This window comes from Bufo bufo, chromosome 2 (genome assembly GCF_905171765.1).
Source record: "Bufo bufo chromosome 2, aBufBuf1.1, whole genome shotgun sequence".
NCBI classification, from domain to species: Eukaryota; Metazoa; Chordata; class Amphibia; order Anura; family Bufonidae; genus Bufo; species Bufo bufo.
In genome coordinates this window covers 182049389-182071850 of record NC_053390.1, presented here as the reverse complement: position 1 = coordinate 182071850, position 22462 = coordinate 182049389, and the positions used below count along the sequence as shown (strand labels likewise).

General features: G+C 42.7%; 1 protein-coding gene across 1 annotated transcript in view; it reads right to left on the bottom strand.

Moving 5' to 3' along the window:
• Positions 1-22462, bottom strand: part of SNX24 (sorting nexin 24) — a 116056-nt gene that overhangs the window by 47352 nt on the left and 46242 nt on the right. The window contains exon 2 of the mRNA XM_040415953.1: positions 946-1029. Coding sequence (XP_040271887.1) covers positions 946-1029 — 84 coding nt within the window. The remainder of the gene's footprint in view (positions 1-945; positions 1030-22462) is intronic.

The window sequence follows — 22462 nt, the reverse complement described above, 5'->3', positions numbered from 1 at the left end:
AACCAGTTAATTACTTTAAGGTATTTATGTAAAAAATGGCAATTCCCTATTATATAGTCTTTTATTGAATCACTGGCCGTGATTGAAATTACATCTCAAAAAAGTTTGGAAAGGGCCATGTCCACCATTGTGGAGCATCCCCTCTTCTGGGAGTCTGGGAAGTGAGGAGAGCAATTGCTGAAGACTTAATGGGCCTTTGCCATGTCTTTCACATTGTACGCTATGTTTATAGAGGCACCTACAGCTTCTGTCTGATCCTTTCTACTCCATATCTCACTGTATTTGCGCTGCTCAGGCAATGTTTAGGGCTCCACCTCTATTACAATCATTTAGAAATCTCCACTTCGGCCTGACTTCACGCGTCAGCTTCTTGCCTCTATGGAATTTACAGCCTTTATCATTACTTATCAGTGTCAAGGCAAAAAACTCTCAATCCTTTTCCTTCACTTTATGAATGTGTCAAGCTTTCAGGAGGCCATCATCACAGCTGTTGGAGTCCATGACAGACCAAGTGGGTGAGTGATGAATTAGACTGGCTGAAGAACGACAAACGTGAAACAATACAGATGTCCTGCAGGATGACGGGACGGAGATTTACTGTATGGAGGATTTATTCGTGACTTACAGATGCGACATTACAATTGCACCAACACTCAACTCTTTCTGTGTCACATTTTAACATCATATTAATGGGTTCAGTAAATTTATCACAAAGGTAACAAGGATCAGTTTTATGTACAGCCTGGACAATAGTGCGGCTCGTATGCCGTTCCGTACTCTTACTCCATTATAAGACAGCACTGGGAGGAAAGCTCCAGCCATTGCCCTGATGGTTCTTGCTTACAAATGAATATGTTGTCTTGTAATAAATTATATTTATATTATATATATACACACACACACTGTATACATTCAGTACGTCTTCAGGCATCCCATACCACTTACCTTTTTATGAAGTGCATGGAATTCACTATATCTCTTCTCAACAAAATGCTTTCTTCCATTTACCAATACTTCTATCCTAAAAACCTGAAAGAAAAAATAAAATAAAAATTACCATTTTGATATGATTATGTATAGGAAGATGTATATGACCCCTAATTTATTATATTTTCCACCACAGATAGTTGTAGTCTAGAAGGACCAGGTTGTCTTAAAGAGAACCTGTCACCACAAAATGCAGTGCAATCAACAAGCAGCATGTAATAGAGAAGGAGGAGCTGAGCAGATTGATGTATACTGTAATTTTGTGGGAAAAGATTCAGTAAAATGTGTAATTTTATACAATTAGATCTCTGCTCTTTTTATACTTAAAGGGAACCTGTCACATTGACTATGGTGTCTGAGCTGCAGGCTGCATGTTATAGACCCATTATTTGACCCATTATAATTGTGTATCTCTAAGTGCTAGAATTTAATTCTGCATGTTATAGAGCAGGACGAGCTGAGCAGATTGATGTATAGGTTTGTGGGAAAAGATTCAGTAAAACTTTCCATTTATATCCCTGCTTTATCATTCTGGACTTTGAAGTCCATGAGACGGTCCTATCAGTGACTGACAGCCTTCCCTCTATGACTGTGTATATAGAGATAGCTGTCAGTCACTGATAGGACCGTCTCCTGAACTTCAAACCCCAGAATGAGAAGGAATATAAATCAATAAAATACAAGTTTTACTGAATAATCTCCCACAAAACTATACATCAATCTGCTCAGCTCCTCCTGCTCTATAACATCCTACCTGCAAAGTAATTAGCATTTTCATGGTAACAGGTTCCCTTTGAGACCACAACCGTGCACAACTATAAGGGACTGACAGCTATCTCCATATACACACAATGGTATAAATCCCTGATCACACCTCCCCTGTGTACAACTGAGATCAGAAAAAGAGATATAAATATATAAATTACAAGTTTTACTGAATCTTTTCCCACAAAACAATATATCAATCTGCTTATTTCCTTCTGCTATATAACATGCTGCCTGCAGATTACACTGGATTTCGTGGTTCTCTTCAAAAATAGTGGGAGAGATTTATCAAAATTGGTGCAAAGGAAAAGTGGCTTAATTGCCCATAGCAACCAGTCAGATTCCACTTTTCAAATTTCAGAGCTGCTTTGGAGAATTAAAGGATCAATCTGATTGGTTGCTATGGGTAACTAAGGCAGTTTTCCTTTGCACCAGTTTTGATAAGCGGCCCCCATTGAGGAAAAGTGTTGTCCACCAGCAATGAGCTTTATAAATTAGCAGTGACGTGCCATTAACGGAGGTGGCTGATGGACAGATCTGGTCACAAGCTGCTTCATCATTGACAGAGTGTGGCAAACATTAATGGAAGAGACTAGGTAGGACTTTACATAACCAGACATTGGGGCAGATTCTTATGATACTATAAGGGTAAGTAACTTAAAAGGGTTCTCCGGGAATTAATAAAATAAAATGACTGACAATACAAAAATATTACTTTATTAAAAATATATTCCCAAATAGGATTTATTATTTATAATGGCTCATTTTTTGTAGGGGAGCAATCAGGGGGAAAATAATGGCCGCTGTCCTGTTAGCACACACAAAACCCTCCAAAAGGGTGCCTTCACACGCGGCAGATTTTGTGGCGGAAAATTCTGCGACTGAAAATCACTTCTATTAACCTTAATGGGGCTTGCAGAAATCCATGTGTTTGCTGCCCCATTCAAATGAATGGGACCGATTTCCATTCGCGGAATTTTCTGCCATGTGTGAAGGCACCCTAACTCATCGCTGGCTCAGCTCTCCTAACAGCTCTTGCTGTCATGAATTTCGATCCTACACACAGCCTATTACATAGCTGATAACATCTTCAGCTCTGTGTGTAGGAATCAATGAATTGAAAGTGCACACAGGGGTTGTGGTGATGCAGCAGAGTGCACCAGTCCGTCCTCTCTGTGCTCACTTCATAATTCATGACCGCCAGAGCACAGAGGAGAGCTCCCTCATTTGTATTAACCTGTCCAGCTGTGAGTTAGGGCTCATGCACATGACCGTTGTTGTTTTGCGGTCCGTTTTTAACAGATGCGTTGTTCTGTATCTGAGTTTTTTTTCCTCCGATTTAATTCCACTTCCGTTCCGTTACTCCGCAAAACATATCCGTATGGTTTCCGTATGCAATCCATTTTTTGTGGATCGGAAACAGTAACTTATTAATCACCAAACACATGAGCAATATGGGCTGGGCATAGCATTTTTAAAGTATGGATCCGCAAATTACGGATGTGTTTCGTGTGCGTTACGTATTTTTTGCGGACAGATTGACTTGAATGGAGCCTCGGACCGTGATTTGCAGACAATATTAGGACATGCAATCGTTTGTTGCAGAACGGAAATATGGAAACGGAATGCACATGGAGTACCTTTCGTTGTTTTTGCGGACCCATTGAAGTGAGTGGTTCTGCATACGGTACGCAAAAAAACCCAGAACAGAAGCGTAAAGAAAATATGTTCGTGTGCATGAGCCCTTAGGGCTGGTTTTGTGTGTGCTTATAGGGCAGCGCCCATTTTATTTCCTTTGATGATCGCCCCTTAGAGAAAACAAGCCATTATAAATAATATATTCTATTTGGGAATGTATTTATAATAAAGAAATATTTAGGTATATGCAGCTGCCCATACACATTCAATAGCTATCTCTCCTAACTCTCTCCTGGCCTCCCATACACATACACTTTTGATTTGTCCGAAAGTGTACGGGCAGAGAGAAGACAGCCACTGCTAGACACTTCTGGCGGTGGCTTATCTCCAGGGAGAACAAAAAGGATCGGGCGAAATGAATCTGTTGGTGGAGAGTCGGGAGCTCCTCACACACATTAGGGTTTTCAGTGGGTTTGGCAGGCAAAAGACTAATGTGTATGAGGGCCTTAACAGTGCTGTTTACATTAGGTGGTCAATCCCTTTAAGGTTAGCAAGGGCATAAAATAACTACCGGTAATATATTTTCATTTTCGGAATTACTGCCTTTAACAGAGATTAGGAGCTGCACATATATTGATTTTCCACAACTGCGCTACCCTGCTACCCAACCAGCTCGTAAAGGCAGCACACCACATAATAAAGGAATAATAGGAAATTACTAATGATACAATTCCCTATCCTATAAGCAAATGCTCACCCAAAAAAAACACAAAAAAAAAACAACCATTAGCATCATAAGAATGCATGCGCCCATGACATGACAGGTTAATTTCTCTGTGAACTACCGTACATAGTCCTCTCCCCCCTCATATCATTTATAATGTCCAAAAACAATGCGAACACACGTTTTCGTCATGTGACATCCATGACAGAACTTGCTGATATAGGCAACTAATGGAAGGTTACAGGGCGAGGAAAGTGGGATCTCCAGACTCGCTAATTAGTAGCCAGCAATATGACATGCTGGTGACACTCGGGTCACAGTGCAGAACAGGTGACAAGCTACACAGATGGGGTCTCCTAAAAAATGGAAAGGGACACAAGAAAATTGGAAGCACACGTTATAACCCCATCTGAAATGACAACTAATATAGCATTCTTCAAAGAATTTCCTGCCAGCTGTCTGTGACCTTATCCACAGGGAACTAGCCTAAATTTCCCTATTAAAGGAGAACGTCCACTGAGTCAGATCAGTATCCACAACTGCACCATGTGGCTGGAGCATTACGCTACCTAGGAAAATCAATGAAAAATTCTTATTTCGTTAACTTTAAGGGGTTATCCCATGAGTTAAATAAATATATATATATATATATATATATATATATATATATATATATATATATAGTGATGCACACTGTTATTTTAACTATATCAATCTCTATCCTATGTTTTACGCACATATGGAAGACCTGACTTCCTTTTTATGGGTGGACAGCAGCTCCACCCATGAGACAAGCACCTGCATCTCCCAGGAGTGCACCACAGTCATCTCTTGTTAACCCCTCCTAACAGCCCCAAAAGTGCTGCCCCGGTTTTAATAATGACACCAATAGTGCTGCCCCAGTGTGACAAATGAAAATAAACCAAAACACTCATCTCCATGCCGCTGTCAGCAATGCGGTGCAAGACACAGGCCTCTTCCAATGTTTCATTTCTGGCTGCTACGGCCTCTGGGTATGCGATCATTATGGCCTGTAGCCTGTGAGCGGTGGGCAGGGAGACATCGGCTCCCGTGCCCAGCCGCAGCATTCTACTATACTGCCATCGGGAGGGCCTAGCCGCCAGCAATGAAACATGCACGTACCCCTTACAGTATGTATACCGCAAGGTGTATTACAATTTTCTCTTTAAATGGCTAAAGTCTCCCAGGGATAACATTTTCCTTTTATACTGTATGAGATGCATTTCCATTCATTCTTTCAGGATCCTACATGGATTTTAATCTATTAAAGCTGAAGAAGTGCAGACGATGTCTGCTTAACAATGTGAGGAAATTGGTTCACAAAAATTAAAGAGCCAAAGTAAAGAATAAGAAATTTCACACTGAAAAGCAAACACTGGAATGAGGAAACGGCACTGCGTTGTAACAATTCTATCTCCCGCTAAATCATTAAGAATATACCAGTGGGCATTAAGAACCGACTGCCAGATAATGTGCAAGTGTCACATGGACAAAAATGTACCGTCGTTAGGTTCTGTTCACATCTGGGTTGTGTCTTCCATTTGCTCTGCATGATTCTTCGCATGACAGAAAGCAGCAGAGCCTGATGGGGTTCCCTTGAGTTCTGCTGCCGCCGGGTGTCCTTCGTTTTGACGACAAATTAAAAAAAAATAGGGCTGCATTCAAAAATGACAGAACCTGGGACTCCTAATGCAGCTTCCAATACAGATGTGAAGATAAGACTTCTGCTATAACATCAGTCTTCAGAATGTGCAATCACATAACTAGCAAGATGGTTCTTGTATCTCCTACAGGGTGAGATCTTAGAGTTCATTCACATATAGCAGCTGGGGCCAGACACAATTGATGTCAACTGAAAACAGATGTCACTGTACACAAACTTACCCCATGGGAGACAACCGGATCAGTTTTCTCACCAGTTTTAATCTGACGTCTTTATAAAGAAACTTAGTTCTTGCACTGACATTAGGTAGCACCTCAATGATGCATCTTCTACCTATGAACTTCCTTCCCAAATTGGTATAACTTTAAAGAGTCACTGTACTTTCGCACAATTTAATTTAATACAGAATGCTGTCACTAGTAAATTTCTAAATCACTTGATTTAAAATATATGCCTGCATCCACCTGAAAAGAAGCTGTAAAGTCATGACCACTAGGGGTCTCACTTCCACCTAATTTGCAGTCCACTGCCTGTTGTCAGGTAAGATACGCCCCTAGTAAAAGAGACACAGAAGATGGCATGTGCCAGAGTTAGCTGAGATAATGAGCCTGATAAAAGAACTGCTTCTGAAGATTACAGGAGCCTCCTGTGCATCTTTAAGTCTTATCTCCCCCTCCTTATCTGTTCTGTGAGCTCCAGAGCTGAAAACAAACTGTGGGTAGTGAGGGATAGAACATCACAGCAGTACAGTGTTGGCACATTCCAGAGAAGGGATCCGCCCTCTGCTTCTGAATAAAATGCATCTAGCTGTGCAGCTGAAACAGGGAATAATATGGTTCAAAGAGACAGCCCAAAAAAGACCTGTTCCTTTACAGTTATGATTGTACAAAGAAGCCATTATGCAAACTTTTTTGAAAACTCAGGTATGCTAAAAAAAAATTATATCAACAGATTGCAAATAGCAGATCATGGAGATTCTGAAGCTCTAGGCCTGTGCCACCAACAACAAAACCAAAGAATATCGATGTAAAAAACTGAACAATACCTATAACATTAATATAGAAAATGTTGAAGAATACAATAAACAAAACAAAAATGATAAAATACACTGAAGGAAAACTAATCTGAGCATGCTCTTTCCTATGTATCTCTGTCAGCCAACATCTGGAATCAGCATATTTCTTTCCAGTGCCTCAATTCATTGTGTGTGATAAAGAAGAGAACCAGTTCCAGGAGATTTGGCATTGATTTTTCACCCCCAAACAAAAGACCATTACTCGTTACATGATCTATCATAATCAGACAATTTGTACCTTGGCTTTACTTTTGGAACAATGACTCAATGACTGCTTTTGCAAGTCGACATATTTTCTGTGTGTGCTACCAGCTGTTCCTTTCCGTCACATGTACCCGCTGAAAAAACTAGAAATGTATTCTATAATATATTTGCAAAAGGATAAACCCAAATGAGAGGCTTATCATTTAACATGATACTGTATATATTTTCTTCAACAGAAAAGGTACATGCAGCTTTTAGCAATTTGGTGTGATATCGGTGAGAGCAGAAAACAATGGCGCTCATCACCATTTGCTAGAATTCTTGCGCCTCCTGCTTCACTCACAGATTGCATATCATGATATCCATCTGAGTGGAGTCATTGCTACAATACTGCAATATCAGCTATCTTCACAAAGTAAAGCCTACAGCAGCCATTGGGTTGTGTGTTAACTCATGTTCCCTCTGCCTACTTCTAATAATAAAACATGTATGGCAATACTAGGGATAATTCCATATCTTTCGTTTTATAAGACACACCTGACCATAAGGCACATCGGATAATGTGAGGCACCTAGGTTTTAGAGGAGGAAAATAAGAAAAAAAAAGTATATTTTTTCAGCAGACCCCCAATCTTCATCAGACCTCAGATCAGTTCCCCAATATTCATCAGACCGCCAATCTTCATCAGACCTCAGATCAGACGCCCAATCTTCATCAGACCCCCCAATCTTTATCAGAACTCAGATCAGATCCCCAATCTTCATCCGACCTTAGATCAGACCCCAATCTTCACCAGACACCCCAATCTTCATCAGACCTCAGATCAGACCCCCCCAATCTTCATCAGACCCCCCAATCTTCATCAGACCTCAGATCAGATCCCCAAATCAGACACCCAAATCTTCATTAGACCTCAGATTAGACAAAAAATAAATAAAACAACTTACCTCTTCTTCTCCGGATGGCGTTGCCACTCGGCAGATCTAGAATGCTCTTCCTGCTGTGTTGCATTGTGACCTGGCATTGCACAAGTGAATAGGGCTGAGCTGCAATACCAACCACAGCTGCTATACCAGGGATCAGCAACCTCTGGCACTCCACCTATTCTAAAACTACAACTCCCAGAGTCCTTCTTTCACTTTTATGGGAGTTACAAAAACTGCCAAGAAAGTGTGCATGTTGGGAGTTGTAGTTTCACAGGAGCTGGAGTGCCGAAGGTTGCTGATCTCTGCGCTATACAATTACACCGTGTTTGGTAAGCTGCACTGCGGCCTCCTCAAACTGCTGATTGTCGGGGTGCTGGGTGTCGGACTCCTGCCAATCTTATACTGCCGACCTATCCAGAGGATAGATCATCAATATGTAAGTCCCAGAGAAGCCTTTTAAATGTGTCATGCAATTTTCAGAAGTGAAGAAAACGTTCCCGATATTTACCTGTTTGTCATTGGAGATGAATTTGCATTTACATGCAGCAATCACCTCCACTGTACGGAGACAAGCGACAGATACAGTGATCGCCCACCCCCATAGAAATTCATTGTTCCTGGGCAGTAGATCACTATTTACAATGGTACCTTTTACACAGCCCAGTTATTGGGAACAAGCGTTTCTACAAATGCTCATGCCCGATAACTGGCCTGATTATCAGTCCATGTAAGAAGACCTTGGAGGAGATTTATCAGGACAGGGTTATGATGGTAGTTTAGTCTCATTGTGTTTGGCTACAACTGTGATTCGGAAATCAGACCATATTTTATTAGGCGAGATAGAAATGATCCAGCGTGAAGCAAAAATCAAATTTATTGAAAACATATTAAAACATTTTCTACTGTGAGACTCCTGGACCAACACGTTTCCACCCCATGGCGGTCTTGCTCATGGCCATCAGTAAGATCATGTGATGGATATTGTTCCAGGAGTCTCACAGTAGAAAATGTTTTAATATACCTTCCATAAGATGAATTTTTACTCCACACAGAATCATTTCTATCACTCCTGTTACAAGTATATGAGCGTGGCACCCTTAAAGGAACCTGTCACCGGGATTTTGTGTATAGAGCTGAGGACATGGGTTGCTAGATGGCCGCTAGCACATCCGCAATACCCAGTCCCCATAGCTCTGTGTGCTTTTATTGTGTAAAAAAAACGATTTGATACATATGCAAATTAACCTGAAACGAGTCCTGTCCCTGACTCATCTCACGTACAGGACTCATCTCAGGTTAATTTGCATATGTATCAAATCGTTTTTTTTACAAAATAAAAGCACACAGAGCTATGGGGACTGGGTATTGCGGATGTGCTAGTGGCCATCTAGCAACCCATGTCCTCAGCTCTATACACAAAATCCCGGTGACAGGTTCCCTTTAAGAGACGTTGGTGAGCTGGCTTTTTCCTTTAATCCTTGCATATTTTCTTAGTAATCAGTGTAAAAATCAAGGTTCTTCTAAAGGGTTCACTTACTTTTTTCTGCAACTGTATGCAAGAGTAACATTTTGGATTTTAAAGGCCATACACATTCAATGGCTGTTGGTCGACAGCCATCTCTCCCGACTCCCTCACAACTCCTTCATACACATTCAGAACATGTATATGTATTTAATGGGGAGAGGGGAGAAAGAGGCTGCCAGACCCTCCTGGTGGCAGCTTGTCTCCTGGGAGAACTAAAGGATCAGGTGAAAATATTCATTTAGTCCAATCCTTCTGCCCCCCAATATCATCTATCCGTACACGTCAGCCAAAACCACCGCTCTGTCCGGGTCCAGACGGCAATACACTAATTTGTATAGTGGTCTTAAAGGGGTTTTCCCATCTCAGACAATGGGGGCATATCGCTAGGATATGGCCCCCATTGTCTGATAGGTGCGGGTCCCACCGCTGGGACCCGCACCCACAATGAGAACGGAGCCGGGAAATGAACGGAGGGCGCACTGCGCATGTGCAGCCGCCCTCCATTCATCTCTATGGGGCCACCGAAAATAGCTGAGCGTTGGTTTGGCTATTGCCGTCTGCCCCATAAAAATTACTGGGAGCACGGGCCGCGCATGCGCAGTGCGCTCCCATTCACTTCTGTGGGAGCAGCGCTTGGTGTTGGACAGACCCTGGGAAAACCGGGGTCCTCCAGCCACAGCGCTCCCCGCTTCGTTCTCGTTGTAGGTGCGGGTCCCAGCGGTGGGGGCATATCCTAGCGATATGCCCCCATTGTCTGAGATGGGAATACCCCTTTAACCTCTCAACATTTTGCCCTGCAGAGAATCTAATGTAGGCACAGATTAAAATAAAACATATTAGCAAATTATGTCAATTAAGTATAAAAGTCTACAAAAAAAGCAGCACCCTGTTTTTGGTTGACTTTTGGAGAATTCGCACAGAGGATCGCTGTCTCCTGGGTTAGATGACCTCATGGCACCAGGAAGATCCGTCTAACATTCAAACTAAAAGCAGTCCGCTTTGATTCTCATACAGGCAAAGTAACTGACATTAACAAGTAGAAGGAAGGTCGTCTGGCCATAGCTGTACATTAGCACCTTGAAAACCATTCACACATTTGCCCATACCAGTGTATCATGGCTCTTACAGGCTAGCGTCACCTGTTCTTGACCAGGCTGGAAGCCCTGTGCGATTTTAGATGATGCTCTAAATGGAAATACTTTTCATGGATATTTAATTCTTCATTTCAGTGTGCTTTGGTATTCATAGCGATTAGGAAGTTATTAAAGGGGTCCTTCACTTTGTCATCCCAACTTTAATGTTCTCCTTCACCACTGATGAGGTGATTTTAGGTGGGAGGAAGGCGTTCATCAGTCGGGACCCTGCAATCAGATCACACATATTTCTTAAAGTCACCGTCTAACTTGGAAATGCAGTGCAATCTACAGTATTTGTGGCTTGGATGCGGACCAATTCACTTCAATAGGGCTGCAAAAGATTCCGTGTTTCGCGGAACCGCAAAACACACAACGGTCGTGTGCATGAGGCCTAACTCGCATTTTATCCGGTAAAATCCCAGCTCAGTCTGTGCTTAGTCTGCGTAAAGACATTTGTCAGTCACTGATAAGACAAACTTCTAAACCCAGAATGAGCAGAAATGTTATTGGATACTTTACAAGTTGTTCTGAATCCTTTTCCACCAAACGATCTATAAATCTGCTCAGCTCCTCCTGCTCTATGACATGCCGCCTTTATATGGAAATAGAGAGAGGAGGGGTGCAGGGAGAAGTCACACAGTGGACTCTTCTCACTGTGCCTCAGCATTTCAAAGGACATCAAGGGAGGTCAAAGAGAGAAGAGACAGAGCGAGAGGAGAGCGAGAGGACAGAGAGAGAGAAAAGAGGAAGGAGTGACAGCAAGAAAAAGGAGAGAGTCAAGGGGGAGGAGAGTGAAAGACCGAGAGAGTAAGAAAATAGTAATATTCTGATTGCTAACTATATATATATAATATTGGAGGAAATAAATTTAAAGGAGTTCTGTGAAAATTATTTCAAATGGCTGCCAGCATCCTGTCTGAGAATGAGGACTGGTTGCCACCGCTTGCAGAGCTGCCTGAGGGGGGTGAGTCCTCACTACACACTACACTCTGGCACTTGCAAATACTAGACACTGGGGTTGCACCGGGTATCGAACTATCCATACCCAATTGATACTTTTGTATCCGGATCGATACAATACCGGGATTTGCTATTTTCCAATAGTAGGCTGCGCTACTGTTAGAGAACATGGCACGCGCCACTCTCAGCACGCACCATGTTCTCCTCAGCTGGCACAGTGCAGAAGGAGGAAGTCCCTCCCCACTGTGACGCGGCTGCCTCTGCCACCCATGAAAAGAGAGGGGCTGTGAAGCTGCCGATGCCACCAATGAAGATAATTAACATGATTATAATACTGAGGGGGAGGCCACTGTGCCACCGATGCGTATGATTAACCCTTAAATACAGATGTAGGCTGCAGGTTGGCGGCAGTATCACATATCCAGCACCCGGCCTCTATGACAGGGCGCGGCGATCCCCGTCAATTAACCCTTCAGGTGCAGCAGGGCACCCAGGACGCTACTAAAGCCTTCCATGGCTGCCATGGTAAGCTCCCTGCTGCCGTGTGCACAAATCCCAGGGCGGCAGGGACAGTGTAAAATCCTATTCACCCTATTAGGGTGAATAGGACAAGGGATTAAAAGATCCCAGGTTTTAGCCCCTTAAGAGGGCTAATCGTTATGTAAAAAAAAAAAAAAAAAATTGGTTTTTAAAATACCACCAAAATATAAAAATTTTTAATCACGCACCTTTCCAATTTTACATATAAAAATATAAGCATATTAAGCATCGCCGCATCCAAAAAAGTCTGAACTATTAAAAAATATCTCCTATGAGTTGAACTGCGTAACAGAGAAAAAACAAAACAAAAAAAAATAAACAAATGCATGATTTCTCATTGTTTAGTCACCTCGTCTCCCCCAAAAAATAGGATTAGACTGTTCTACTGTATTATGGGCCGGACGTTACATAAAATATGGATTGCACACGGCTTTTTTGGTATCGAATGGTAGAGTATCTCAATACTTTTTTATGGTCAAAATTTTGGTATAGTGAAACATCCGAAGTCGATTCGTATAAAACTTTGTTCCAATACTGTACGGAGGAGGAGCTCCGTACAGTATTAGAATGTATTGGCTCAGATGAGCTGAAGTTATTGCTTTGCGAAGTCTCGCGAGACTTCGCATAATAACTTCATAAATTAATTTGTACTGTAAAAAAACATTTCCCGAACTCTGGTTCATTTCCAAGGTAACACCAAGGTACCGTACAGTATTGGAACAAAGTTTTATGCAAATAGACTTCGGATGAAACATCCGAAGTCGATTCGCTCATCACTAGTGACAACCCTACTACACACTGGTGAGTGTTCCTGTCAGGCTGCTCAGCCATGATAGCATATCGTACACAGAATCACATCATAATTATCTATTGTAGAGAAGTGTAGTGTGGCCCCGCTCCTCACCCCTCGACAGCTCTGCAAGTGGAGGCAACCAATCCTGCTCACATTGTAGGACAGATTGCTTGCTGCCTTTAGGGTGCCTTCACCACACAAGGCGGAAAATCTGCAATATCAAGTCTTCCCCATGTTATGCTATGGGGCTGACAATTGTCTACCCTGAGTTGTGTTCCACTGCGAAATCTAAATTCTGCGGCATAAATAACCTTGTGTTGCGGATTTTATGTATAAGAATCTCTCCATTCAATTCAATGGGAAGTTGATTCTGCAATGGAAAACGCTGCGATAAAATCCGCAACAGAATTCGTACCATAATTCACACCAAATTATTCACTCATTCATCATTCGCACCCTTAAGAGCTTTCTAGTTGGCACAACACTTTTCCCAATGCCATATCAAAGCCTACAGAGGTAATAAAGAGAGTCCCAAATTCTGGGGAGGCACTACAAAGAGCAGCTCTGCGCGGTGCAGTACACAGACATGAATAGGCACTGCGTAAAACTTCCTACATAGAAACACTACAGATGAAAGGACCGGTAAGTAGCCATTTCTATTCACAATAAGATCTGATTGCAGGGTTCCAACAGATGACCGCCTTCTTCCCACCCAAAATCACCTCATCAGTGGTGAAGGAGAACATTAAACTTGGGATGACAAAGTGAAGAACCCCTTTAACAACTTCCCAATCGCTATGAATACCAAAGCACACTGAAATGAGGAATAAAATATCCATGAAAAAGTATTTCCATTTAGAGCATCATCTAAAATAGTTTTTCCGCACTCATTAGAAAAATGCAGGTTCCTACCAGAAATTAACAAGCAATAAGAAGAGATTTCTTCCTCAATCGGCACAGAATTACAGCAGGACTTCTCCCGACATCAGCGGTGCGCCAGCCCTGACACCTATTTACATGGGATCACATCCAGACATCTTTACCTTGATAAAATGCAGATGCCACTGTGTATCAGGACTGCACCTGACTGCGCACAGACAGTCCAAAACAGTTTTCTTGATCCCTCTCAACCTGAAGTCTTGTCAATATATGGATTGTCTTGCTTTCTAATTCAGTGAAAAATCTAGTTTTCTATTAGTCTCTGCCTTTCTAATTTTCAATACGGCCTTACGAAATGTGATTATTAAGGGCAGATTCAAGAAAGCAATTACTGAGCTACTAGTTTGTATCTTCAAAGTCTTAATACATAGAGAGGAGTTTAAATGTGTCCACAGGAGGAGATAGACAAATTCTGTATGGTGAAATGGGATGTCCACTTCTATACCCTGAACAGGGCCATAGGGAAAAAGTGAGAAAATTCATTTAACCAGTTCCAACGTCCAGCAGGTTCAGCTCCCACTCAAGTGAAACTAGGGTTGGCCTTAGGCCTCTTGCACATGACCGTGTGTCCCCCGTGGCTGTATTGCGGCACTCATACGGCGGGTCCGCAATACATGGGGCACCGGCTGTGTGCATTCCGCATCACGGATGCGGACCCATTCACATGCTCCGTGTGACGGCCACATTTTTTGGAATGAACACTGCTCTTCTGACCCAACATGACCTTAAGTCATTATGATACTGAGAGTTTCTTCCCAACCGCAGATCTACTGTACTTTACTCATAATGCCTTCAACAATAGAGGGGACCCATGGTCAAGCAAGAACTCACAGCATCATAAGTTATTATGATGCTGTTTGAGTCAGAGGAGCAGTGTTTGGTCAGAGAAATGAGGAAACGGAGTGGGTTTCCGGGCCGAGTACGAGTGTGTGAAATTAGCCCAAGGGATTGTTTGTTGAACTGTGTACTTGACTTGGGCCTCATGCACACGACCGTATTTTTTTGCGGTCCGCAAAAACGGGTTCAGTTTTTCCGTGATCCGTGACCGTTTTTTCGTCCGTGGGTCTTCCTTGATTTTTGGAGGATCCACGAACATGAAAAAAAAGTCGTTTTGGTGTCCGCCTGGCCGTGCGGAGCCAAACGGATCCGTCCTGAATTACAATGCAAGTCAATGGGGACGGATCCGTTTGACGTTGACACAATATAGTGCAATTTCAAACGGATCCGTCCCCCATTGACTTTCAATGTAAAGTCAGGAGTTAATATACCATAGGATCGTAGTTTTCTCCAATCCGATGGTATATTTTAACTTGAAGCGTCCCCATCACCATGGGAACGCCTCTATGTTAGAATATACCGTCGGATTTGAGTTACATCGTGAAACTCAAATCCGACAGTATATTCTAACACAGAGGCGTTCCCATGGTGATGGGGACGCTTCAGGTTAGAATATACTAAAAGAACTGTGTACATGACTGCCCCCTGCTGCCTGGCAGGTGCTGCCAGGCAGTAGGGGGCAGCCCCCCCCCCTGTAGTTAACACATTGGTGGCCAGTGCAGCCGGCAAGCCCCCCATCCCCTGTAGTTAACTCGTTGGTGGCCAGTGGGCCCCCCCTCCCTCCCCTGTAGTTAACTCGTTGGTGGCCAGTGGGCCCTCTCGCCTCCCTCCCCCTCCTAATTAAAATCTCCCCCCCTATCATTGGTGGCAGCGGAGAGTACCGATCGGAGTCCCAGTTTAATCGCTGGGGCTCCGATCGGTAACCATGGCAACCAGGATGCTACTGCTGTCCCCGTTGCCATGGTTACTTAGCAATTTGTAGAACCATTATACTTACCTGCGAGCTGCGATGTCTGCGTCCGGCCGGGAGCTCCTCCTACTGGTAAGTGACAGGTCTGTGCGGCGCATTGCTTAATGACCTGTCACTTACCAGTAGGAGGAGCTCCCGGCCGGACGAAAACATCGCAGCTCCAGGTAAGTATAATGGTTCTACAAATTGCTAAGTAACCATGGCAACGGGGACAGCAGTAGCGTCCTGGTTGCCATGGTTACTGATCGGAGCCCCAGCGATTAAACTGGGACTCCGATCGGTACTCTCCGCTGCCACCAATGATAGGGGGGGAGATTTTAATTAGGAGGGGGAGGGAGGGGAGAGGGCCCACTGGCCACCAACGAGTTAACTACAGGGGAGGGAGGGGGGCCGGCCGCACTGGCCACCAACGAGTTAACTACAGGGGAGGGAGGGGGGCCCACTGGCCACCAACGAGTTAACTACAGGGGAGGGAGGGGGGCCCACTGGCCACCAATGAGTTAACTACAGGGGAGGGAGGGGGGGCGGCCGCACTGGCCACCAATGTGTTAACTACAGGGGGGGGCCCACTGGCCACCAATGAGTTAACTACAGGGGAGGGAGGGGGGGGGCGGCCGCACTGGCCACCAAGGTGTTAACTACAGGGGGGGGCCCACTGGCCACCAATGTGTTAACTACAGGGGGGGGGGGGCTGCCAGGCAGCAGTCATGTACACAGTTCTTTTAGTATATTCTAACCTGAAGCGTCCCCATCACCATGGGGACGCCTCTGTGTTAGAATATACTGTCGGTTCTGAGTTTTCACAAAGTGAAAACTCAGCTATGAAAAAGCTTTTATGCAGACGGATCTTCGGATCCGTCTGTATAAAAAGTAACCTACGGCCACGGACACGGATGCCAATCTTGTGTGCATCCGTGTTCTTTCACTGACCCATTGACTTGAATGGGTCCGTGAACCGTTGTCCGTCAAAAAAATAGGACAGGTCATATTTTTTTGACGGACAGGATACACGGATCAAGGTCTCGGCTGCAAAACGGTGCATTTTCCGATTTTTCCACGGACCCATTGAAAGTCAATGGGTCCGCGAAAAAAAAAACGGGAAACGGCACAACGGCCACGGATGCTCACAACGGTCGTGTGCATGAGGCCTTGTAGTGTACTTGCAGTCCCATAGAGAGGAATGGAATAACAGTGTGCATGTGTGACCACCACTCCATTCAAACAGGAGAACAAATGGGCCCCGCTGTCACAAATCAAAAATGTATTCCCTATACCGTGGATCAGTAAGGATGTGTTTGTAGTGGGACAACCCCTTTAACAAACCCAGATTAGCTCTGTAGTGAGACTCAGGAGGCTGCATAGTCCCTGTAACTGGGGTTACTACACACCAGCCCCAGTTATAGGAGAAATCAACGATCAAAAATAATGTAATGTTAAAACGCCTCCCTGAAGTTGTTGCATGGTAGTTGCACTTTGTACTATTTAGAATAATTTATTTATTTTTTTAAATAAAATAAATTGCCATTTTTGAAAATGACATAAACGACCCGTGTATCACAGAAAAAAAAAGCTAAATTATTTGAATGACCAAACTATCAACAAAGAAAGTTCTGAATCTGCATGCACTAAAAAACAAACCGAGAAAAACTAAAAACAATGTATTACATCATGAAGGGAAGAAAATGGTCCTGCCTTCAGTAGCCTATAAATGTAAGGCTACATGCACACAAACGTTTGTTTCTGTGTCCGTTCTGTTTTTTTTTGCGGATAGGATGCGGACCCATTAATTTCAATGGATGGCATACGGATGCCAAAACACATACGGTCGTGTGCATGTAGCCAAATGCTGTATAGCTAGTATAGATGCGGGACTTGCATTTCAGTGAAGAGACTACAGAGGGTAAATTAAGCAGACGTGTGGTCACATAACTTGTCCATTTCTCCTACCTTGGTCAGCGTTAAAAAGTTGAACTAATTGGAATTTATTTCTGCCTGCAGCAGAAGGAAATACCTTAGATAGAGGGAAGTCCGTGGTGTCATAATGGTTTTGCCATCAGTGACCAGCAGATAAACAGAAATTAACTCACAGCAATGGGTACAAAGGGGGAAAGATAAGACTAGTAGTCCCAAAGTGCAGAGTTCTCACTGGCTGGTGTGATCCAACATCAATAGCCACAAAACCTGAACGTGTGAGGCTAACCTTACGTGTCAACCTTCAGAAAAGCTCATCAAAAGTTTTAAAGCTGCACACAGATTTTACAACCAGAACTCCGCTAGACCATAAATCACAATGCCACCCCCATATCAGCACATCCACAAGGAAACTGCCATTACACAGGGGTACCCCAAGGTGAACCACCCCGTCCGTAATCACTGCGAATAACAAGAACTGTATCCAGACCCCCCAAAACTGAACTAAAGTTGTCAACAGAAAGCAATTGTTTGCCTGTGTTAACACCAATAAGTCAGTAAGCATATTTACGTCACAGAGTTTTCCTGGAAGAGACACTAAGGTCCTTAGTTGGTCATGCCACTAGCCTTCAAGCACAACTGTATGTACAGTCACATGGCTGTATCTGCAACTCAACCCCATTCATGTGAAGAATAGACCACCATTGTCTAATGGCTGCAGCAGTTACATACCCCTGTGTTTGGAAAATATCACGGGACCTACAGGCAGAGAAAAAGAGGTGGAGAACCATGCAACGCTGGTACAGGAATGGCCAGAGAGCCATAAGGTGAGTATTATTTAAAAAAAATTTTTTGAACAGTGCTCTTAGCAGTTTCACACATTTATCAACAGTTGGAGAAACTCATGAAATAAATAAAAAATTGCCACCAGTAGGAAGAGCTTAGGGGCAAACTGTGTGGTGCTCTATTGTTTAGTTCAATGTTGGCTGAATATTATCATTTGATTATATAACTATGTAGGGGACAGAAAAACAGAGCCCCAAACAGTATAATAAATAAAAATCTTAAAAATGTGTGGTGTGCATTTGTATTTAGCCCTCTGTATACTGATAAACCCCCCCCCCCCCCCAAAAAAGTGACCTAATTAGTAAAAAGTCCACTTGTGTGTAATTTATTCTCAGTAAACCTACAGCTGTTCTGTGAAGGACAGAGTTTTGTTAGTTTTGTTTCAGTGATCAAATAGCATCATGAAAACCAAGGAACACACCATACAGGTCAGGAATAAAGTTATGGAGAAGTGTAAAGCAGGGTTAGGTTAAAATGAAGGATAAATATCCCAAGCTCTGAACATCTAAAGAGCACGGTTCAATTCATCATCCGAAAATGGAAGGAGATTGGCACAATTGCAAACCTACCAAGACATGGCCATCCACCTAAACTGACAGGCGAGAGCACTAGTTAGAGAAGCAGCCAAGAGGCTGATGGTCACTCTGGAGTAGTTGCAGAGATCCACAGTTCAGGTGGGAGAATCTGTCCACAGGACAACTATTAGATGTGTATTCCACAAATCTGGCCTTTAAGAAAGAGTGGCAAGAAGAAAGCTATTTTTGAAAGTGAGCCCTAAAAAGTCCAGATTGCAATTTGGCACAAGCCATGAAGGGGACAAAGGAAATATGTGGAAGAAGCTGCTACTCTTAGATGAGGCCAAAGTTTAACTTTTTGGCCTAAATGCAAAACGCTATGGGCCAGATTTATCATTAGCTCAAGTCAGAATAATGGAGTGAAAAAGTCAAAAATATTTGCGCAATTGCTTAAACTGCGCAAAAATTTGCGACTTTTATTGGCTCTGCACTATGCTCGCCAGTTTTCTGAAAGTGGTGTGTTTTCCTATGTAAATAAATCTCTAGACAGATTTACTATTGCGACTATTTAAAAAGTCGCCAAAAAATGTGCAATTTTACTCCAGTGAGGACCATGCTTATCTTATGCAACTTTTTAATAGAACATGCGACTTTTTCGTAAAGACGGGCGACTTTTGTAAAGCTGCTTACTGACAGATAAACTGCTACCGTCAAACCACATCTATTAGTCTTTATTTATTTATTTATTTTTTATTTTTTTAAAGTTATCTTTATTTTACTTTTAGAAAACCGTACAATCAATACATAAGCCAATCTCTGTCATGATAATATATCCAATGTAACAGTCATATAACATCATTATATCCCCCCCACCACCCCTTGGCTGTCGTCCCCTCCGTTCAGTTAATGTATGATAGTCTCAAAAATTAAATAATGTATAACTACATAGCCCTGCGTGCATCTCTCCGCTTCCTCTCAATATCCTCGTATATTTTAATTTGTTGTAAGAGTAGAGCCCACTCCCTTGACATCTATTACAGTCTTAAAGGGCCGATCATAAATCTGACTTGGCTAAAACTGACTTTAGCCATATGTGAAAGTGGAGTGAGTTGTCAGAGTAATTATAAATCTGGCCCCATGTGTGGTGGAAAACGAACGCTGCACATCACCCTGAACACACCATCCCCATTATGGAACATGGTGATGGCAGCATGCTGTGGGGAGGTTTTTCTTTAGCAGCAACAGGGAAGCTAGTCAGAGTTGATGGGAAGATGGATGGAGCTAAATGCAGGGCAATTCAGGAGGAAAACCTGGTAGAGGCTGCAAAAGACTAGAGACTGGGAAGGGGGGAGTTCACCTTTCAGAAGGACAATGACCCTAAACATACCGCCAATGGAATAGTTTAGATCAAAGTATATTCATGCATTAGAATGGCCCAGTCATAGTTCAGACCTAAATCCTGTTGAGAATCTATGGCAAGACTTGAAAATTGCTATCCACAGACACTCTCCATCCAATCTGACTGAGCTTGAGCTATTTTGCAATGAAGAATGGGCAAACATTTCAGCCTCTAAATGTGCAAAGCTAGTAGAGACATACCCCAAAAGATGTGCAACTGTAATTACAGGGAAAGGTGGTCCCTACAAAGTACTGACTCAGGGCGGCGAGATACAAATGCAGGCCACACTTTCCAATTTTTTTTTAATTAAAATGCTGAAAACCATGTATCATTTTCTTTTCACTTCACACATACTTGCTACTTTCAAGGCACTATATATGCCACCCAGACCCACATGTGTGTTTTCAAAGTGTTCTGGATGGGATCAGCTGCCAGTCAGATCTTTTAGCTTCCAATGACAGCCCTGGCGAGCTATCAAGTTTCTTGCTTCTGACGTGTACTTACATCACTCAATGACATCTGACAGTAGAGAAAGGCTACCCAAAACTGCTTATTGATCAGTACAAAACAATTTGACGAATAGATGAGACTGCTTAGAGGACTGCAGGTGTTATAAGGTGAAGACATTTTGTGCTCCTTCACACTCCCGTTAGATGCCACACAACTTCATTAGGTCATGCCAAAAGCACTTAACATATCACAAATCCCTCTAGATCAGTAGGACAATGAAGACACATGATCTGCACAGAGATTAATTATCAATGTGATTATATCAAGGAATCTTGCAAACTAGTTGGCGAGTTGTCGAGAAAAATTTACCAAAAGGCTCTGAGATCTTAATCTCATCCAGCTCACTCTAATAGCGTCTGTAAAAGGACAGTAAATTGGAAATGCATGACCTGCTTAGACTTTACTACCATGTCCTGAACACAAGCTGCTGTGCCACTGAAGATAAATGTTCAAAAGTTCATTCAGTGACAAGATGTGACCCTGTCCATGCCGGATTGAAGACCGTGGTGGTCCCACCGAGTGGCAGGGAGCAGGTAGTATGCTTGCATTCACAGGTCTGATGTGGTGGGGGTGGTATGGTAACGTGTCAGTGTTAGACAACCCCTTTAAGGACCAAATAACATTGTTTCTCCTGCTGTGTTCCAGCAGTCATTACTTTGATAAAAATATTTCGGTACATACAAATACATTTTATCATTTTTGGGGGATAACAAAAACATCAGTTTCAACATTGTTTTCTGGAATTTATTTTTTACAGCATTCACAGTTTGGCATAAATAACATAACTTCATTCTGAGGGTCAGTACGATTAAGATCCTATAATACCAAATTTATTTAGTTTTTTTTTTGTTATATTTATGCTACTTGCACAATAAAAACAAAATACTTCCAAAATAATTTACATTTTTTTCTGAGTTTGCCGTCACTAATAAATATTGTATAATTACGTTTATAGTGCGGGTTGCAACGGGTGCGTCTTTTAATATAGTTATTTTGGCAATTATAAAACATTGTATATGGGAGAAAAGTGAATATTTCTACAAAAACCACTTAGGACACTTTCCATTGTATCTTCTCTCAGGATAGGCCCCACTCCTGCTTTTGGTTCACAGTCACTGATGGAAACCACTGACTGTGTGAAAGAGGCTGTGGGTGCCGCAGTCAGGGGTTAACAAGTTAATCAGATGTAGAGCACTGATTAGCTCACTTCTCTTGGTTGCTATCATGTAGGTTTTTAGTGGTGTTTTTCTGCAGTTAAAACGCTAGTTCCAGATGTTAACACAAGACAGTATGATACCTGTGTTTCATACACCTCTGGGACCCATACTTATGCCCCAAAGTTTGTTCTGCTGGCCCCCTTCCCATCTGGTGATTCAGAGGAAAATGAGTGAAGAGGTGCTGCGTTTGTGCTGCTCTCTCCATACATTTCTATGGGCGTTAGCTAAGCATGCAGTTGTTTTCGTGACTCTCATAGAAGTGCATGGATACATACTGTGTGTGTGTATATATTATACACACACACACACACACACACACACACACATATACACACACTGCTCAAAAAAATAAAGGGAACAC